We start from the raw sequence: 18,469 nt of genomic DNA, 5'->3' as shown, positions 1-18,469 counted from the left end.
ATCCCTTCTCCTCCATTCTCCTTTGGGGATTATGGGCACGCACACATATGCGCCTGGTGTGATTTTCAAACTGCCATGTCCAGGATTGAACCACAGTCAGCCATGAGTCCAGCACCTTAACTATTACACCACCTGCCAGCCCCAATAGCTTCTTTTTAAGGAGCACAGTTTGGAACTAGATAGATCATTACCACTCATGTTCCATTGGCCAGAGCTTAGACACATGGGCAAGTGAAGCCAGGCAATGTGATCTTTTTCTGGCTGGCCATGTGCTTGGTCAAAACTCAAAAGGTTCTGCAGGTAAAATATAAGAGGAGAGAATGGGTACTGGGAGATGATTGGCAGGCTTTGCCCTAGTTGACTAGTTCTGAAAGTCATCTGAGTCTTGTTTATAGTAAAATGCACAGGTACAATAAATTCACGATACATTCGGCAGGAAAATCTGTGATGAGCTAATTGGTGGCTCAAAGTGGAGTCGAAGTGGTAAGATTCGGCAAAGACTTCTAGTGGGACCACTTTGTAGTTTGGTATGCAGAACCCTGGTTTTGTCCTAGTATCCAAAATTGACCAGAGTGCTGGAGATTTACACATACCACACTCACATATTAATGAATAAATCAGAAAATCTGTTTACTAACTCATAATGAGGATTTTCTGTTCTATGTCCGAATACTTGTGCTCATTTTCAGAGTATTCCCCTCTGGATACTAACTTGCTCAATAAGCCAAATTAGTAATCAGCAGGTTTTTTTTGAAGTGTGTAAAATAAATGAGAGCGAAGGAAGGATGATGTTGAAGGGAAGTTCTTCTAAATAGGGACGTGGCCTGATGCGTTTTCCCTGCCCTCCCCGTAAGACACGTCGCTGCTGTGCTCACGTCTTTTCAGACTGCCCTGCCATTGTTTGCATGCCTCATACGCACGATCGCAGAGCTTCATGTGATGGCCCACCTCACAGCCGAGGGCTGCAGTATGTGAGCAGAGCTCAGGGGGCAGATATTTGACGGCTCTCCTTTCCCCCCAAGTGATGCATTTGTTCTTCTTTTCATTGTTCTCGTTTGTACTTGGATCAGCACAAGCCTGTAAGGGGTCTTCGAAAGTTCATAGAACATGTGCATTATGAAAAAACTGCATGGTTTCAAAACAATATTTGTACCAAAAATAAATCTCTAATTCCACTTTCTCAAAACTTTTTTTTTTAAATATTTAATTGTATTTATTCATTCATTTATTTTAACTTGACCAGAGAGAGACAGACACACAGAGAGAAGGAAAGTGAGAAAGCAAGCCACTAGGTCCAGGACTCAAACCATGGTCAGCCATGTGGAAATGTCCAGCACCTTAACCACCATGCTATCTGCTGCCCCCCCACACACACACACAGTTTTGGAAGTCCCCTCCTACACTGGAGCATGAAAATAAGTTGATTTAGTCCCTAAAGTCTTGCTCACACTTTTCTTCTCACCAGCTTCCAGCGATCCAGACTCACTCCGCTGCCTTTACTTGAGACACAATAGCTAGGTCCTTCCATGTTTCCCTCCTGGTGATTCCTCCTGCTTTGGCACTCTCAGGTGAAAGGGATTTTACTGCAGTTTTAGCACTCTTTTCCCCTTTAAATTTTTGGTTGTATTAACTATACTTCAGAGACTTTTTAAATTCACCGTGGAACCGAGATTATATAACAAGTACTTTATCCTCTCAGAACTAGTGCTCATCCTTCCTAGAAATGCTATGAGGCTTAAAATAAATTAATAGAGTTAATAAAATAGTTCTTTTAAAAAAATAAAATAAAAAAGAAGGGACCAGCAGGTGGCATGGTGGTTGAGGGTGCTGGACTCCCACATGGCCAACTGTGGTTCAAGTCCCAGACCTGGTGGATTGCTTTCTCACTTTCCCTCTCTCTTTCTCCCTCACTCACTTACTCTCTGTCCCTCTCTCTCTGGTCAAATTAAAATAAATAAATAAATAAATAAATAAATAAACAAATAAAAAGTTAAATAAAATAATTATTTTTAAAAAATATTAAAGAAAAAAGATATGCTATGAGGCACAACGAGCAGGCGCTTGACAGGCGGAACTTTATCAGTAAGAGTTTCAAACCAAGTTCTACCATCTGTGCTAAAGCGATTAGGAGGTCTCTCCTCGCATTCTTCCAGGATCTCTTAAATACTGAGACCTTGTCCAGGTGTATTGGTGTCACTGAATGGCCCACGTACCCTCGTGTTTCCCCCAAGCACCTGGAAAGTGGCTGTTGACCACCTTTGGATAGGCTCTAGTTGGGAAGTGAAAAAAGTATCTTCTAATGTATTCTCAGCCACGGGAATTTTGAATCCAGGGCTGATAATTACTAGCTCTTCAACATGACATCAAATGCATTTTAGCTCTGGGTCTTGGCAAACGGATACTGATAGCTGAAAGGGAGATACTGCCAGACCTTTTGGACTCCCTCAAGTTTTAAAAAACACTGCTGCACACAGTATCCCATAGAGAATGCAGAAGAGTTCAACTGAAACAGTCATAAACTGTTTTAAAATTTTGTGAGCCATTTCTTATGTCCTTCTAGGAAGAACAGCTTTTTTGGATGAGATTGTAAGAGAGTAGTCTAAACTCATTCACTAGTTCAAGTCTTCTCTTCAGTAAGCAAGCCTCTTAGCTGTAACTTCAAATTCATACCTCCAGAAAATACCAAGTGCTACAGATCTGGGACATATAGATCTGCTGGCCAGGAAATGGAGACGTTAAATTGGAGAGATCTCTGTTGTAATGGCCTTTACATTTTTTTACGTATATGAAACAGCTGAGAACTTGTTAAAATGCAAATTCTCAGAGCACTCTGTAAGTATGAGGTAGAGCCCAGGAATTTTGAGATTTTTTTTTTTTTAAGAAGCAGACCTTCTACCTAAAGAAGATACAGGTAGTTTTCTACACTTTAAGAAATACTGATTAGATGCCTTGAAGTGGTAAATCATATTGCCAACTATAGAGAAAGGAAATGAATAAAAATTAATTTGCAGTTGAGTCTGATGAAGTTGAGCTATATCGCCAAAGAAAACAGACAGTTGGATAGTTTTCTGGAAAATTCTGGACAAAAAAAAAAATACATACATATCCTTGATTTAAGCAGGTGGTCTCAGGATTTCGATACCCGCTGAAGCAACGTTACCTGCTTTCTCTTGCAGTCTTCACTGTACTAAGGACCTTGCTTTTCTTTGTCATAGGCTTGTTTGCTATTTCCCTTCCAAGACAAATTATCATGCAAAATATTATTCAGCACATCAATGAGATAATACAGAGCACCATAACTTTATCTAAAACGGAAAAGCTTTTGACAAATGTGAATTGGAACTTTGTAGAAGAAAAATCGAAGATCGAATACATCAATCCAGTGAGATGATTCCTGGCAAACAATAATCTTCCTCTCCTTCCCTCAGTCTGTCCCTCTTGGTTCAATTTATTGTAAAGAGCCTGATTCTGCTAACTGAATGTCAGAAAACGGATCATTTTACTCCCTTTGCTATTTTGGTGGTGAAATGACTTATTTGAATTCTGTCTCTAAAGAGAGGATCTTGGTGATCTGCACTTATTTGCCAGATATCAGAAATGAATATTCATCCAAACTGGCTGGCGGGTGTTAATCAGTGACCTCACAAGGTGATGTTTCTACGGGGTTGTGGTACTTCTGAGAGATCGTTGCCTCTCTAAGTGTTGTCAAAAGCAGAAAACAGGCTGCTTCAAAGAGCGTTCGAGCAGACAGGCTTGGCTTCTAAGTCCCACCAAATGAGTATTTACTGCTGCTATGTAACAGAAAGCACCACGTCTCTCACTGAAAAATATTATCCAGGTTATACATAGTCCTCCATTTTTAGCAATTCTGATTTTAGTTATTGGGGCATTTGTCGGCTCCTAATCATTTTTACTTATTTTAAACTTTCTCTCTTTATGTCTTAAAGCTTAGTCTGTTACTCATCCGTTTCTCCAGGTTTCTGACGATGAAGAAGAGGAAGAGGAGTCCCCAACAGATGCAGTTTTGATAGAAGAAGCCAGATTGCCTGTAGCTATGATGCAAATTGTGGGTACTGTTCACATAATCTGCTTTAAATTTTTTTTTCCTAGTAATGCCTTTAATCCTTACATATGTCTTTGTAGTAACTAGAAACATTTTTTCACCTCTGATCGCATATTGATTGTTAAAATTAACGTTTGCTTTATCAAACTTAAAAAGTGAAAGTTAAAACAAACAACTCTTTCTCTCTTAGGGTTTAAGTCATAAACTTTATTATATTATATTTTGTTTCTAAATTTAGGAAATCTTAGCAGTCATTTTTGAGGGTCTTTAAAATGATGTTTGATCCCATTTGCCAACTTAGATGATTCAATTTCCAATATTTGAAAGCACTATATAAATTAAACAGGTTTGGGCTCCTTTCATATAAAATTCCCTCAGGTGTTTACTTAATTCTTAGAAATACAATAAGTTGGGATTAGCAGATGGCATAATGGTTATGTTGCTGGACTTCCACAAAGTTGACTGCGATTCAAGTCCCGGAACCAGCAGCTTTAAACTCACACAGAGTGCCTGTGCATCTGTGCCAAAAATCCCGAGAAGAGAGTGGAGGAGAAAAGATTGCGGCATGGCTATCCCTCCTGTGGGTGATTTCTGTCTCTCTATCTCTCCAGCGAGTGCATGCACCCTATAGCAAAAATATCTCCCTAAAAAATAAATGCAATAACTCTGGCATTTGATAGAAAGTGGTCAGATATGGAGGATCTATTGCTGAGTGAAGTAAGCCAGGCTATGAAAGAAAGATATTGTATGTATCCACTCAATATATACTGACTATCCGCACTCTATGGTAGGGAGCAAAAAATTGGAGGACATAAAAGCAGTGAAGGTACTTAATGAGAATAGGACAGTGTGGAATGGGGGAGGTGAAGAGAAGAGGATAGAGAAAGATAGCAAGTGAACAATAGAGAGGCAGGACGTTAGTGAGAAGCAGATATGGCTTATTACCTATTGATGAGGACATGTATAGTATTCTCAACTGGATTGGTCTGAGAAGTATTTCATGATGGGCAAAGTCTTTTTACAAGCAAAATGAGAAATAGCGATTGACTTTTTAAAAAAATAATTAGAATAATAATAATAATGATTGGGGAAAACAGAAAAGATATTGAATGTTGAAGCAGGGAGATTAATGTCTCTGTACTGACTGACATGCATGGCATTCCCTTTTGAGAAAGCAATGTAATACACTGTAAAGTTATATGTAATCCAATGTAATATAAAGATTATGATGATAATAAAAAAATTTAAAAAATAAATGCAATAAGTTAAAATAAATCTGTTGAGTCAAAATTCTCTTACAGTGTTGTAATCCTAGTATTTAAATGTTCCAATATAAACATAGGAATATTATTAGGTAAAATAAAATATAAATCAATTTACCAAATTACATTTCAAATTGGGATTATATTAGGATAGATTTTTTTCAATATAATGATTATATTGAATACTCATTATTCCCAGAGTTCTTAAAGTTCCCTTAAAAACAGATTATTATGATGAATTCCTAACATTTGCAAAAGTAGATAGGATAGCATGATGAACCTGCATATACCCATCCACACCGACCTGTCTCACCACAGTGTACCCTCATTCCCTCCCTACCTTCTGTGTCTTCTAAAACATGGCCATCCTAGGGCCATCCCATAGTGTGGAGTTAAGATAACAATCTCACATGGCCGACTAAGAGGTTCAAGTCCTAGACTCCATGGCTTTAAAAACCTGCCAGGCACGTATGCATGTGTGCCCAAAATCCCAAGAAGAGAATAGAGGAGAAAGGATTGTGACATGGCCATCTTCCCTGTGGAGGTGCTTTCTTACTTCCTATCTTCCCACCCTGTCTCTCTCCAGCAAGTGCACGTAGCCTATAGTAAATAAAATAAAGAAATAAACAAACCAACAAAAAAAAAACCCTATTTCTATTCCTTTTGGTCTCACCTGATACAATTTTCTTAAGAACTTTATGTGTTGGGCCAGCAGGTGGCGTGATGGTTAAGGAGCTGGATTCCCACATGGCTAATTGTGGTTTGAGTCCCAGACCTGGCAGCTAGCTTTCTTATTTGGTCCGTCTGCCTCTCTCTGGTGTAGCAAATTTAAAAATAATAATAATGGTAAATAAAATAAAACAAATAAGGTATTAGGTACTTAGACATTTCCTTAGGAGAACTATAAGTTTATTAGATACATTTCCTACTTTCCAAGTTGCCTCAGAATGTAAAAGTAAATGTGACTGTCACATCATCAATTGTGCTGCCTCTTTTTTTTTTTTTTAAGAGAAATTTTTGCTATAGGGCACATGTGCTCACTGGAGAGACAGAGAGAAATAGAGATTTTGGGCTTGCGTGAGCACATATCCAGCATGAGTTTAAAGCCGCCAGGTCCAAGATTTGAACCATGGTCAACTATGTGGGAGTGTAGCAACAGTACCATTATGCCATCTGCTGCTCCCTTGTATTGGCTTTTGAAAGCACAGCTTTCTCCCTCCAGTCTCCTAATGCAGTTTCTTCACTGCTCTTCCAGCTTCTATGAACAGTTTTCTCAATGCACGTCTAGCCTCTGCACACCATGCTGCGTTTTAGCTTAAGTGATGGAGACGTCCTACAGCTGATATTAATTTAGGTTTTGGTTCACGTCTATTGTGTAATGAATCAACCGAGAACTTAGTGGTTTAAATGACAGTTTAAATTTTCTCATCGTTTTGTGGGTTGGTATTCTGTGACACATAAAGGGGTAATTTTTCTCCTCTTTCGGAGGAAAGGTTGACACAAGAATACAGTCTATCTTTCTCATTCAATAGCTCTTTGTGAGCTGAAATAATCACTTTTGAATGATTGCTTTGCACACGATTCAGCTGTGGAAAGATGAGGCAATTGATGTTATTTATTCTACTGAAGTAAATGTTTTGAGTTGTGTAGATTTTTAACTTCTTGAAGTTAGGAACCTTTGCATTTCTCATGACATCTAGTAATTTGTAAAAAAGAAAAGGATATTTTGTAGAAATGAATATTCTGTAAATATTTGAATTGAATAAAATTTATTTCCTATTAAAGAATGCTTGGTAATAATATATTTTCTTATATTGAGTTCAGTAATAATTGCAAAGGCTATGTAAAGTTTAAGAAGGTTTATCAGGGCCAGCAGGTGGTGTGGTGGTTAAGGCACTGAATTTCCACACGACCTATCATGGTTTGAATCCCAGACCTGGCAGCTTAAAAATTATACCAGGCATGTGTATGTGCATGCCCAAGATCCTGAGAGGAGAATGGAGAAGGGATTGCAATGTGGTCAGCCTCCATAGAGGTGATTTCTCACTTCCTCTTTGCCTCTATCTGTGGAGCACACATGCCCTATAGCAAAAACAAACACACAAAAAAGTTTATTACATTTATGTTTAGTATTTTGTAATTTTTCTTTAAAATTGCATTTTTAGAGTAGCTTTGAAAAACAGTGTCATGACGAAGTCCTTGAGATAGAGGCAGCCCGGATATTAATTGGTGCAGCCAAACGCTATTGCCCCATCCAAGGAAGGTAAGGGTATCATGGCTTTCACTGCTATCTCCAAAACAGAATGGGTATATGATAAAGGATGAACGAACTGAGAATTAAATGTGCAAGTTGATCAATCTATTATCTCATCTCTCTATATCATCTACCTGTCTATCAATCCATCCATCCATTTATCCATCTACTTCTTACTTGTTCATAAGTTCTCCCCTGAAGTTTTAAAACCTTGATGACCTTAGGGGATTCTGGAGGATTTGACTGCAGTGTAACTAGGTAAGAGACTATGGGATCTCCAAAAGAGAACTTATATAGCTTCAATTACTAGTATAATTATTTTGCCTTTATAACATACTCATAAAGCTATTGGGTAGGTACAGAAACCTGGAGGCTGTCATTAGGCTGCCCCCCAGAGTAGAGCAGAGTGGAGGAACTGACTGCCCACCGGTGCTGAGAGAGACAATTAAATGTGGTGGGAAAAGCTCATCATCTTAGTTTATCTGGTCACAGTCCTGTCAAACATTAGCTAATGGATGATCCAAGACAAAGCTATAGGCAACAACAATGGCAGCTCCAGGCGGGGTGATGGTTAGCATCACCAGATGTAGCACCAGATACACCCAGATGGAGCAGCCTGCATCTGTTTGGGAGCTCTTCACTGGTCCCTGGGCTAACAACCTTTGGAAAGAGTAAGGCCTCAGAGCCTTGAGAGGCTGGGCTAGGCAAGATAAGGCAAAGGGAAGCTTGATTTTAAACCCAAGAAGGAGTCTCGTGCTACAGGTGTTCCTGTCGCATGACTGGGGGGGGGGGGGTTGGGGGGTGAGGGGGGGGGGGGGGGTTTAGATGGATGGTTATGGAGGCTTGGGACTGAGCAAATTTATAGGTCTGTATTAAAACATTTACTTAATGTAGCTTCCCCTTTTATGGTGTCCAAAGTATAGCACTTGTTTTATTATAGCACATAATGTGTTTTTTTTTTCCTGTTAGATTCTTGAGTATTTATGATGTTTCGACTTATGTAAGAACTAGAAATTGGCTTATGAAGTTTAAAAATGTGTTAACTTTCTTGGAATATCGTAAAGAAAAGCTACCTTTTATTCTACCTGGGTAAGTCTTGTGACCCTTTCATAGCAATAGGCTTGAAAATGTGACTATTTTACATCATCAGGAGATACTGCATTGCTTTTTGTTACTTAAAAACCCCCACAATATTATGATCGACTTTTATTGACTGAGTGGTAAATGAACAGAGTGTTTGATTCTCTTCCTCCATTCTGCTCTAGCAACATCAAAGACACCTCTGTTATAAATACGAACAGGAAAGGGATGGTCCTGTTTGGATTCTTCAAGTTTTAAGTGCTCTTAGAGTCATATCACGTGCTGGGCTGCTTACGTAGTCTACATGTGACACAGAGCAAGGGTGAGAAGTAGCTGTAATGACTGGCCATTTCAGCTGTGCCGTAGCGTGGCTCTGTTGGTGTCTACAGTCAGGAAAAACACAGCGTGTCTTAATAATACCTGTCGCCATGTTTTTAAAACATCACACTTTTACTTCACCACGATAGACTCTTGTTGAAAGAAACAAAAAAGTACAAACTTACATACTTTTTAAAAAAAGAATTATTTCCTTTATCTTATTTGTCATTATTATTCTTTTTAACTTCACCACAGTGACACACACACACACACACACACACACACACACACACAGAGGGAGAGAGAGAGAGAGAAAGCAAGCCGCCAGCTTTGGGACTCAAACCGTGGTCAGCCGTGTAGGAATTTTAACACCTTTAACCATCATGCCACCTGCCAGCCCCATGAACTTACATACTTTTTAGAAAAGAAAAAATTTTTCTGCCAACGGAAGATATCAAAACAAGGACATATCTGTAGCATCAATGCTGCTAAATTTTAAGTAGGTGTTAACATAATCTATTATTATAAATCTTGATAATTTTTTACTTTCTTCCACTTAATATATTTGAAGAGAAATAGAAAAAAGTAAAACCATAGAGTTTTAACATTCCCAGAGAACCTCTTCCCATTAAGCTCTAATTTAGATGGACTGAAAAGCTTTAAAAGGGCGTAATGGTTACGTCGCTGGATTCCCACAGAGTGGACTGCGGTTTGAGTCCCAGACACTCATTGGCTTAAACTAACGCCAGGTGCGTGTGCCTAAGATCCCAAGAGGAGAATGGAGGAGGAGGGACTGTGGCGTGGCCAACCCCCTAGAGGGTGATTTCTCACTTTCTGTCTCTCTGTCTCACCGGTGAGCGTATGCGCCCTATAGTAAAAAAAAAAAAAAAAAACTCAAAAAAAACAGAAAAAAAGAAAAGCTTTAAGAAATACATGCCATTATAATTATTGAATAGAATAGTTTTCCTATTCATAATTATAAACAATGCTGATATATAATCCATTTTTTAAAAATTTATTTATTTCTTGCCTTTTTTTAATAAAAAACTTATTTTCTTTTAGGGAAAGAGTGCAAATGCCTGCAAAAGAGAGAGAGAGAGAGAGACCTATCTCAGGTCTCCTCACACTGTGGTCCCTTTCCTCATCGCTCCAGCTAGTCAGGATCTTTAATGCATGTGCCTGGCATGTTTCAGGTCAACTGAGGATCTGTACCTGAGGTTGGCCATGGGACTTCCAGCTCCACAGGTCCTTACCATATGCACCAAAGAGGCTAGCTTTTTGTCTCGCTTTCAATTTATGAATCTTTGCATTGTTTCCTATGTTTTATAGCCTTCATTTGAAGTGCTATCCATCCCTAACCAAGATTAACAAGAGTCTTATTTTTAAAATTTTTTATTATAATTTATTCGTATAGAAGATATGCCTTTGAGTTTTGCAGATAAATATTTATTTATCTACTGCTTAGATGTGTGTATTTATTTTTTATTTATATTATTTATCATCTTCAAATTGATTTTAGTGACTTGTTTAAACACACATTGAACTGTACTCTCCGTTATTATATTTCTAAGTGATCTGACATTTTATTTCATCTCTTTTTTTTTCAGAAGTAGTAAATTTCTGATTTTGGTATATCACATCGTATTTTCAGAAGAATTTGAATATACAGGACATATTATGACATTGCTATATATTTATCCAATGATAATGCATCTATGGCCAATGGCGAGAGAGTTAAATGTGTCAGCACTGATATCAATAAACTATTATTTTGTATTTTTTTATGTAATACGATCAGCATTGAAGGTACTGTTTAAAATAGAAATAATTCTACAAAAAGGACAATTGAGAGATTTTGATTTATTGTTGTCACATTATTGAACTAACCTGATAGCCAGCAGCCAGTTACTGTAATAGTTGATAGGATTCTGTGATTTTAGAACCATCTTTGAATTTCTTGAGTTTAATGACATCGGTAATAATCACACTCTTGGACATCAGGCCTATGTCATAAAAATAGAGAATCTCAAGGATCAGGTAGAAGATAAATGAAAATCTAGACATGGCTGTTTCCCTCAGATACTTTCTGTAATGATACAAGAAATAAATGAAAAGAAACAAACTGGCTTGCTAGGTCTCTGTCATATTATGGGAGCTGCTTCTCAGAATAAACGCTTCAAGGATTATATATTCACATTACTGTGTTCATGCTTTATTGGTAATGGTATTGCAATGAACCTATGTGTTGTTATTTTTTTTTATTGTCAGAAAGCACGCATGCTTATGTGAGAGAGAGAGAGAAAGAGACAGAGAGAGAAAAAAAAACCCTATTGCATGTAGTCACACCACTATTCTGTTCCTCCATTTCTCTGTCCTGTCAGGATTGGGGGCATACACCCACATGCATATGGTGTGTTTTCCAAGTCACCAGTCCTGAGATTTGAACTGTAGTCCATCATGCAGGGCCTGGTTCCCTAGGCACAGGACTACAGGGTCAGCTGTGTTTATTGTTTTTGTTTGTTTTGTTTTCTTTTGTTTTCAGGTTTTTGCCATAAGGTGTGTGGGCTTACTAGAGACAGAGAGAGAGAAAGTTAGAAATTACCCCCCTGGAGGTATGGTCACACCACAGTCCTTTCTCCTCCTTTCTCCTCTCAGATTTTGGGCACGCACACCCATGGCCCTGGCTTGAATTTCAAGCCACTGAGTCCAGGACTTGAACCACAGTCTGCCATGTGAGAGTGTAGCACTTTAGCCACTGTGCCACCTGCTGGCTCCTGTTTATTGTTACTTTTAATTTCGTCTCTGGCATTCTAGCTTCATTATAGTTTATATATTTTCAATCAGTTGTAATTTCTGATGTTGGAAGTTAAAAAGAATTTTGGGGGGAATTCAAAAGCAATGACTTCAAGCTCAGCGTTCTTTTGGAAAGTAATGGATTTGTGGTGGAGGACTTCACTGATCGTTTTTCTCCTCCACATGACCGTATAGGTGCTACCAAATGACATGCATTCTGCTTGCTTATTAAACAGATCATAATTTTGAAAAGGAAATATTTTCACCAACGCTGGAATACTTTGGAATTTATCATCATGATAGTTGGAATCGCTGATACCATTTGTCTATATTTTGTCAGACTGAGACCAGAAAACTTGGTTCTTATTCAATGTACAGTAATAATGGGATATTTAAGAATAATTAGGTTTCTTCCCATCTTAAAGGTAAGATTTCACATTTTGAGATGTTTGTTTTTTTTGTTTGTTTTTTTGTTTGTTTGTTTGTTTTTTGGCCCTACATTGTTTGTGAAATAAGTTAAGAAACCTCACTGTTTTGAAAGAAATGCAGGGAAGAGCTACTGCTTCTTCTGGAATATTCTTGCAGTAAGTATCACAAGGTTTACTCCCTCCTCTCTTTCAAGCCATTGCTCCAATCCTGATTTGTCACAATGACCTTTCCTGATTGTCCTATGTGAGACAGCAACCTGCCCTCAGTACCTCAGCTTTCCACCTGTCCTCTGGACCTTCCACTGGTTACCTCGCACTTCTCTCCTGTAGCACTTCCCATCATTCACCGGACGTCTTATGTGCTCTGTGTGAGGTAGGAATCTGCTGTGGTCATTGATGTAACCAACAGCTCTAGAACAGTGCCTGGCACACAGTAAGTACTTAAATATTTTTCAAGTGAGTGAATTAAAATCTCGGTGTCACAAGAAGTAGAGTGAACCCAGAAAGAAGTTCTCCCAGTTTCAGTAAAATCTGTTCGTATCACCAGAACAGGGAAGAAACAAAAATGTTTTCTCTGAAGCTCCAACTCCCATGGCACACAGCCTAGGGAGTTTACTTTTACTGTGGCCTCAATCTCCTTACCGGCGACTGTCCTTTATTCCCATGGGCCTGGTTTTAATTCTGAAGGTAGATTTTGACATTTTCAATCTCAGCTCCTAATGGTCACACACGCATATGTGCCTGGTGTGAGTTTCAAGCCACCAGGTCGGGGACCCCAACCACTGTCAGCCATGTGTGAGTCCAGCGCCTTAGTCACTATGCCTCCTTTTCCTCTTTCCAATGGAATTGCATTATATTAGCTCTTAGCTTGAGAGCTTTATATGGTTTTACTTGCAACTTTGTTTAATTCTTATTACACCAAACAAATCTTTTAATATTCATTGAAATTATAGAGGGTTAACATTTGGAAATAAACTGCTATAAACTCCAATAACTAAATGCATACATTAGAATCCGGTACTCAGTCCCCATTTTCTGAGAATTTTTAAAAATTTTATTTCGAATATTTATTTAGTTATTTATCTATATATTTGCTGTATTTATCAAGCCACCAGGTCTGAGACTTGAACTGCTGTCAGCCATGGGGGAATCCAGCACCTTAACCACCAGGGCACCTGCTGGCCCAGAGGAGTTTAATAGCTGTCTTAAAGGCAAAATTATTTGACTTCCCAGCTTGTGCATATACACTTTTTTGGTTCTTTCCTTTATGTTTTATGTTAATGTTGCCAAACTTTAGTGATTTTAAAGATGGCTATACTGAGTTGTATATGCAAAACTTGCTTCTAGGGATCATTTCGGTAGCATGTGATTTTTGTCTGATGAGCTGAGTTTAGACGGAAGTGCTCCTATAAGATGTAACTCCTCTATGAAAGAAACTATTCTAGAAATCAGGATGGAGTAGCGTGAGGCTGAACTTTAACATGGGAGACATTTGTTTGGGTAGTCAGTTTTTCTTTTTTAAGTTCTTGCCAGTGGGTGCATGTACTCCCCAGAAAGAGAAAGACAAAGAGAGAGAGGGGGAAACAGAAATAACCTCCCATGAGGAATGGTCACACCTCAATCCCTTCTCCTCCATTTCTCCTGCCTTTCAGGATTCGGGATACACTCACACATGCACCCAGCACTTTTCTCAAGACACTGGGTCAGGACTTGAACTACACAGTTCAAGGCCACCTTCACCACCATGCCACAGGCTGGCCCACGCAGTTAGATTTTATAAATAGACCTTATAGATGAATGTAAAATAGTTATTTTAGAAGTATTTTTTTTTGTGTGTGAAAAGTAGTTAAAATAGGGAACCAGCAGTTAGCGTAATGGCTATGTCTCTGGACTCCCATGTAGTCGACCGCAGTTCGCATCCCGGACCCGGTGGCTTAAAACTCATGCTGGGCGCGTGTGTGTGTGCCCAAGATCTCGAGAGGAGAATGGAGGAGAAGGGATTGCGGCATGGCCATCCCCCCTGGGGGGTGATTTCTCGCTTTCTGTCTCTATGTCTCTCTCTGTCTGTCTGGCCAGCGCACGTGCCCTATAGTGAAAATCTAACCAAAAAAAAAAAAAAGTAGTTAAAATAAAATATTTAAAGCTGTATTATTGTGAGAGTCAAATGTGTTTAGAGTATAGTCAGCACTTAGCTCTTCTGTCTAGCATGCCCTGGCAAATCTCAAGGAGGTGTATACACAGATTTTTGCTAAAAGACACGTGCTCACTGGAGAGACAGAGAGATACAGAGAGACAGAAAATAAGAAATCATCCCCAAGAGAGGATGATCACACCACAATCTTTTCTCCTTCTCTTTCCTCTCAGGATTTTGGACATGCATGCACACGTCCTTAGCATGAGTTTTAGGCACTGGGTCCGGGACTTGAACTACAGTTGACCACGTGGGAGTCCAGTGATGTAACCATTATTCCATCTGCTGGTCTCCAGATTTTTTCTTTTTATTTTCAGTGAGTTTTGTTGTTGTTGTTGTTGTTGTTGTTGTTTTTGCTATAGGGCACATTCGTTTGGCCGAGAGACAGAAGGCAGGAAATCAACCCCCCCCCACGCCCCAGGGAGGGGTGGTCATGCCACAGTCCCTTCTCCTCCATTCTTCTGCCAGGATTTTGGGCACACATGCACACGCACCAGGTGTGAGTTTTAAGCCATCGGGTCTGGGACTCTAACTGCTGTTGGCTAGGTGGGAGTCCAGTGACATAACCATTATGCCATCTGCTGTTTCCTCCAGATTTTTCCTTTTTAATAATAGAGTGTGCGAGAGTGAGGGAGACAGAGAGAGAAAGGAGCACCTCCAGAAGGTCTGGTCACACGGTGATCCCCTTCCCCCAGTTCTCTAGCCTGTCAGATCTTGAGCACTCACGGACGTACCTGGAGTGTTTCAGGCTGGCTAAATTAGGGCTTATTAGTTTCTGTTTCTGTTTTTGTTTTTGTTTGTTTGTTTGTTTTGCCATAAGGTGTATGTGATCACCAGAGAGAGTGAGAAACCATCCCTGGAAAGATGGCCATGCTGAAGTCCCTTCTCCTCTTGGGACCTAAGATATGTACACATGCAGTTCTTTCCTGATAAGCTGAATTTAGACCGAAGTGCTCCTATAAGGTGTAACTCCTCCATAAAAGAAACTGTTCTAGAAATCAGGATGAGTAGTGTGAGGCTACTCAAACACCTGCCTGGTGTGATTTTCGAGTCACTGGGTCTGGAACTTGAACCATGGTCAGCCATGTGGGATTCCAATGCGCTACCACGGTGCCATGAAGCTGGCCCTCAATGAAGCATATTTAAGAAATTATTGCTATCACACTTGGCTTTTTTATTGAGCACTTATTATGTTCCAAGAACTGCATGAAGCTCTTTACGCAGACGACCTGGTTATATTATAAGAGCTCTGTGAAGTAGGCGTCGTGACGGAATGGAGTTAGTGCCCTAATAGCAGCCTCAGCACAGCGTGGTGTGCAGCAGCCCAGCCTGCAGAGGAAAGCTCGGCAGAACAGGGAGTCTGTGCTCCAGGAGGTACCGGCACAGCGTGGAGTGGAGCTTTGAGAAGTCTTCTGTAAACGTCTCTCCCTTCACCCACAGGTTCACAAAATAGCAGCTAGAAAGCCCTCTCCTTTCTCCGCTCCTGTCATCCCTTCCCTGAGGTGTTGTTTTCTGGTTCCCCATCGACCCCTGTGTTCTGACGCTGCTTTTCCAGGGGAAGCCCCTGTCTGTGCCCGCTGCATCGCTCCGAGGAGCAGCTCCATGGGAATCCTGCTCTTAGATATTGCCACCCTTGTTTTACATGGGAGGACACCGAATCCTCAGGTCACTAAGGAACATGCTCAAGGGTACAGAGCCAGTGAATAGGAGAGCTGCTATTCAAACTCAGGGAGGGTTACCTGTAAAATCCTAGTTTCTTTTATTCTTTTCTTTTCCAAGAGGTTTTTTTTTTTTTTCTTTTTTTTCCCCAAAGGTTATGTGTGCTTGTGAGATAGAGAGAGAGAAGTGAGAAATCACTCTCTACCCTGGGGGAATAGCCACACTGTAATCCCTTCTCCATTCTCCTCTCAGGATTTTGGCCATACACACGCATGTGCCCGGCACGAGTTTCAAGCCACTGGGTCAGGGACTCAAACCACTGTCAACCACGTGTGAGTCCAGCACTTTAACCACTATACTACCTGCTGGCCCCGGTAGGCTGCCTTTGTTTGTGCTTCCATAAATCTTGAGCTAAGAAGGCTCTTAGGCACCATCAGTTCCTTATGAAGATGAAGAACCCGAAGTGCAGAGAGATGGTTTTCGTAGGTCGTAACTCCCGCCCAGGCTGTGGGAGCACCACTCTTGTGTCCTGAAATCTGAGTACTCAGAGAATGAGGGCAGAGGTGGCTAGAGACTTCCCCTGCAGCTGCAGACTCAGTTCTTCATTAAGCCTCATCTTTCAGAGTGGATCTCAAACTTGAGTCTGCATAGAAGTCTCAGGAGAGCTTGCCTGGCGCCACCCGCAGTGTCCTGGTCAGCAGGTGCGGTCTGGAATGTGCATTTCTGGATGCTGCTGTTGCTGTGACAAGGACCCTGGAGAACTCTGCCTTAGAGGGTGGTTTTCCTCATGGAATTTGCAGGGCTTTTTTCTCCCTTTTATTCCAGGTAATAATACCAGTACTGAAAAATATTGCAGATGTGCAACTCCAAAAGCACCTCAGCTTGATGTATTGTGTAACAAAAGGCTACGTCAAAAGTCTAGAAGATGCCAAACTTTTAATCAAACAAATTTCAGGCCGCGAATCAGTGTATCAGGTAAGAAACAGTACTGGTCACTTGGGGGAAAGTAACCACTTAGATATATTAGTTTCTTTTCCTTTTCCTTTTTTTTTTTCCTTGGGTTTTTCCCATAGTGCATATGTGTTTGCAGGGGAGTGAGAGAGAGAGAGTGAGAGGGAAAGTGAGAAATCATCCCCCGGGAGCCCTCTCCTCCATTCCCCTCTCAGGATCCTGGGCACACATGCGCACATGGCCAGTGTGGTCTGAGACTTGAACCATGGTCATCCATGGGGGAGTCCAGTACCTTAACTACTATTCCACCTGCTGGCCCCTATTTTATTTTAAAACCATTTCTACATACACGTACTTGATCAAACAGATGCATTCCTATAGCTGAAGAGGATTCGTCGTTTACTCTGTGGTATGAGGTCCTGCAACAGAGCAGTCTCTGATCTTTGTGTTTCAGCTGTGACGGGTTAACTGCGCCTTATCTGAAATGCCAAGTACAAGCTCCAGAAAGACTCAGAGCTGCAGAGTAAGCTTCAAGCGCAGCAGTGTCTGGAACACAGAGGGCACCGACAGCTCTCTGTTGCATGACTGATGGAACAGAGATTGGCTGGTCCTGGTGTGGAGTTCACTCTTTAGTTACGGAAGGAGTTAGTTAGGAAACATGAAAAGGTCAACACCACAGTTTTTCATTATTGCGTTTGTTCTTGTATTCCCAGTAGAATGGCTCCCCAAGTAGCTGATTAGCTGGGCTCTGTGAGGACTTCCCTTGGTATATGGGGGAGTGCACATCAAGCTCTTCAGAGAACTAGCAGGCACAGTACTGAAGCAAGCTACTGAATGCCTCACATTCACCACCTGGGTCTAAGGACCGGCAAGCAGCAGAAGTAACTCAGAGGGAGTTGAGCCAAACAACTCTCCTTAATCAAACTAGGGGAGATTTCCTCTGTCATACTCCTTTTTCTCAGAATTTAAAGCCAGAATTGCACTTGATGTACTAAGAAATGCATATTTTTCTAAACTTCTTACAGAAATTATATGAAATTTTGGAAACCAACCAACAAGATGCTATCAAAGAACTGGGTAGGTACTTGGAGTATCTACATCCTGGAATCACACTTAGTTGTCCCATAATTTAACCAAAGGAAGACAAGTTTATGCTTTCATCAATTTACTCACTCATTCAACATTTATTTAACACATGTGACATCCCAGGCGTGGAAAAGCAATAGACCCCTACTTTTAAAAAGTGAAGAGTTTGGGCTAGTTAAGGTAGCTCAATCCCATTTGTATGGTTCGAGTCCCAGACCCAATGGCTTGAAAAACATACCTGATGTATGTGTGTGCATGCCCAAAATTCCAAGAGGAGAATGGAGGAGAAAGGGTTGTGGTGTGGCCATCCCCCCTGGGGTGTGTTTTTCCACTTTCCCTCTCTCTCTTTCTGTTTCTATCTTTCTCTGGTGAGCATACATGCCC

General features: G+C 40.4%; 1 protein-coding gene across 1 annotated transcript in view; it reads left to right on the top strand.

The window, feature by feature from the left end:
• SLC9C2 (solute carrier family 9 member C2 (putative)) overlaps positions 1–18,469 on the top strand; it is an 83,028-nt gene that overhangs the window by 43,203 nt on the left and 21,356 nt on the right. The window contains exons 12-19 of the mRNA XM_006157247.1: positions 3,216–3,382; positions 3,977–4,066; positions 7,491–7,588; positions 8,549–8,668; positions 10,585–10,783; positions 12,007–12,195; positions 16,874–17,023; positions 18,025–18,076. Coding sequence (XP_006157309.1) covers positions 3,216–3,382; positions 3,977–4,066; positions 7,491–7,588; positions 8,549–8,668; positions 10,585–10,783; positions 12,007–12,195; positions 16,874–17,023; positions 18,025–18,076 — 1,065 coding nt within the window. The remainder of the gene's footprint in view (positions 1–3,215; positions 3,383–3,976; positions 4,067–7,490; positions 7,589–8,548; positions 8,669–10,584; positions 10,784–12,006; positions 12,196–16,873; positions 17,024–18,024; positions 18,077–18,469) is intronic.

The sequence above is a fragment of the Tupaia chinensis genome, unplaced genomic scaffold, assembly GCF_000334495.1.
Source record: "Tupaia chinensis unplaced genomic scaffold, TupChi_1.0 Scaffold000532_1, whole genome shotgun sequence".
NCBI classification, from domain to species: Eukaryota; Metazoa; Chordata; class Mammalia; order Scandentia; family Tupaiidae; genus Tupaia; species Tupaia belangeri.
The sequence above is the reverse complement of the archived record's forward strand: the minus strand, read 5'-3'. Positions and strand labels throughout refer to the sequence as shown.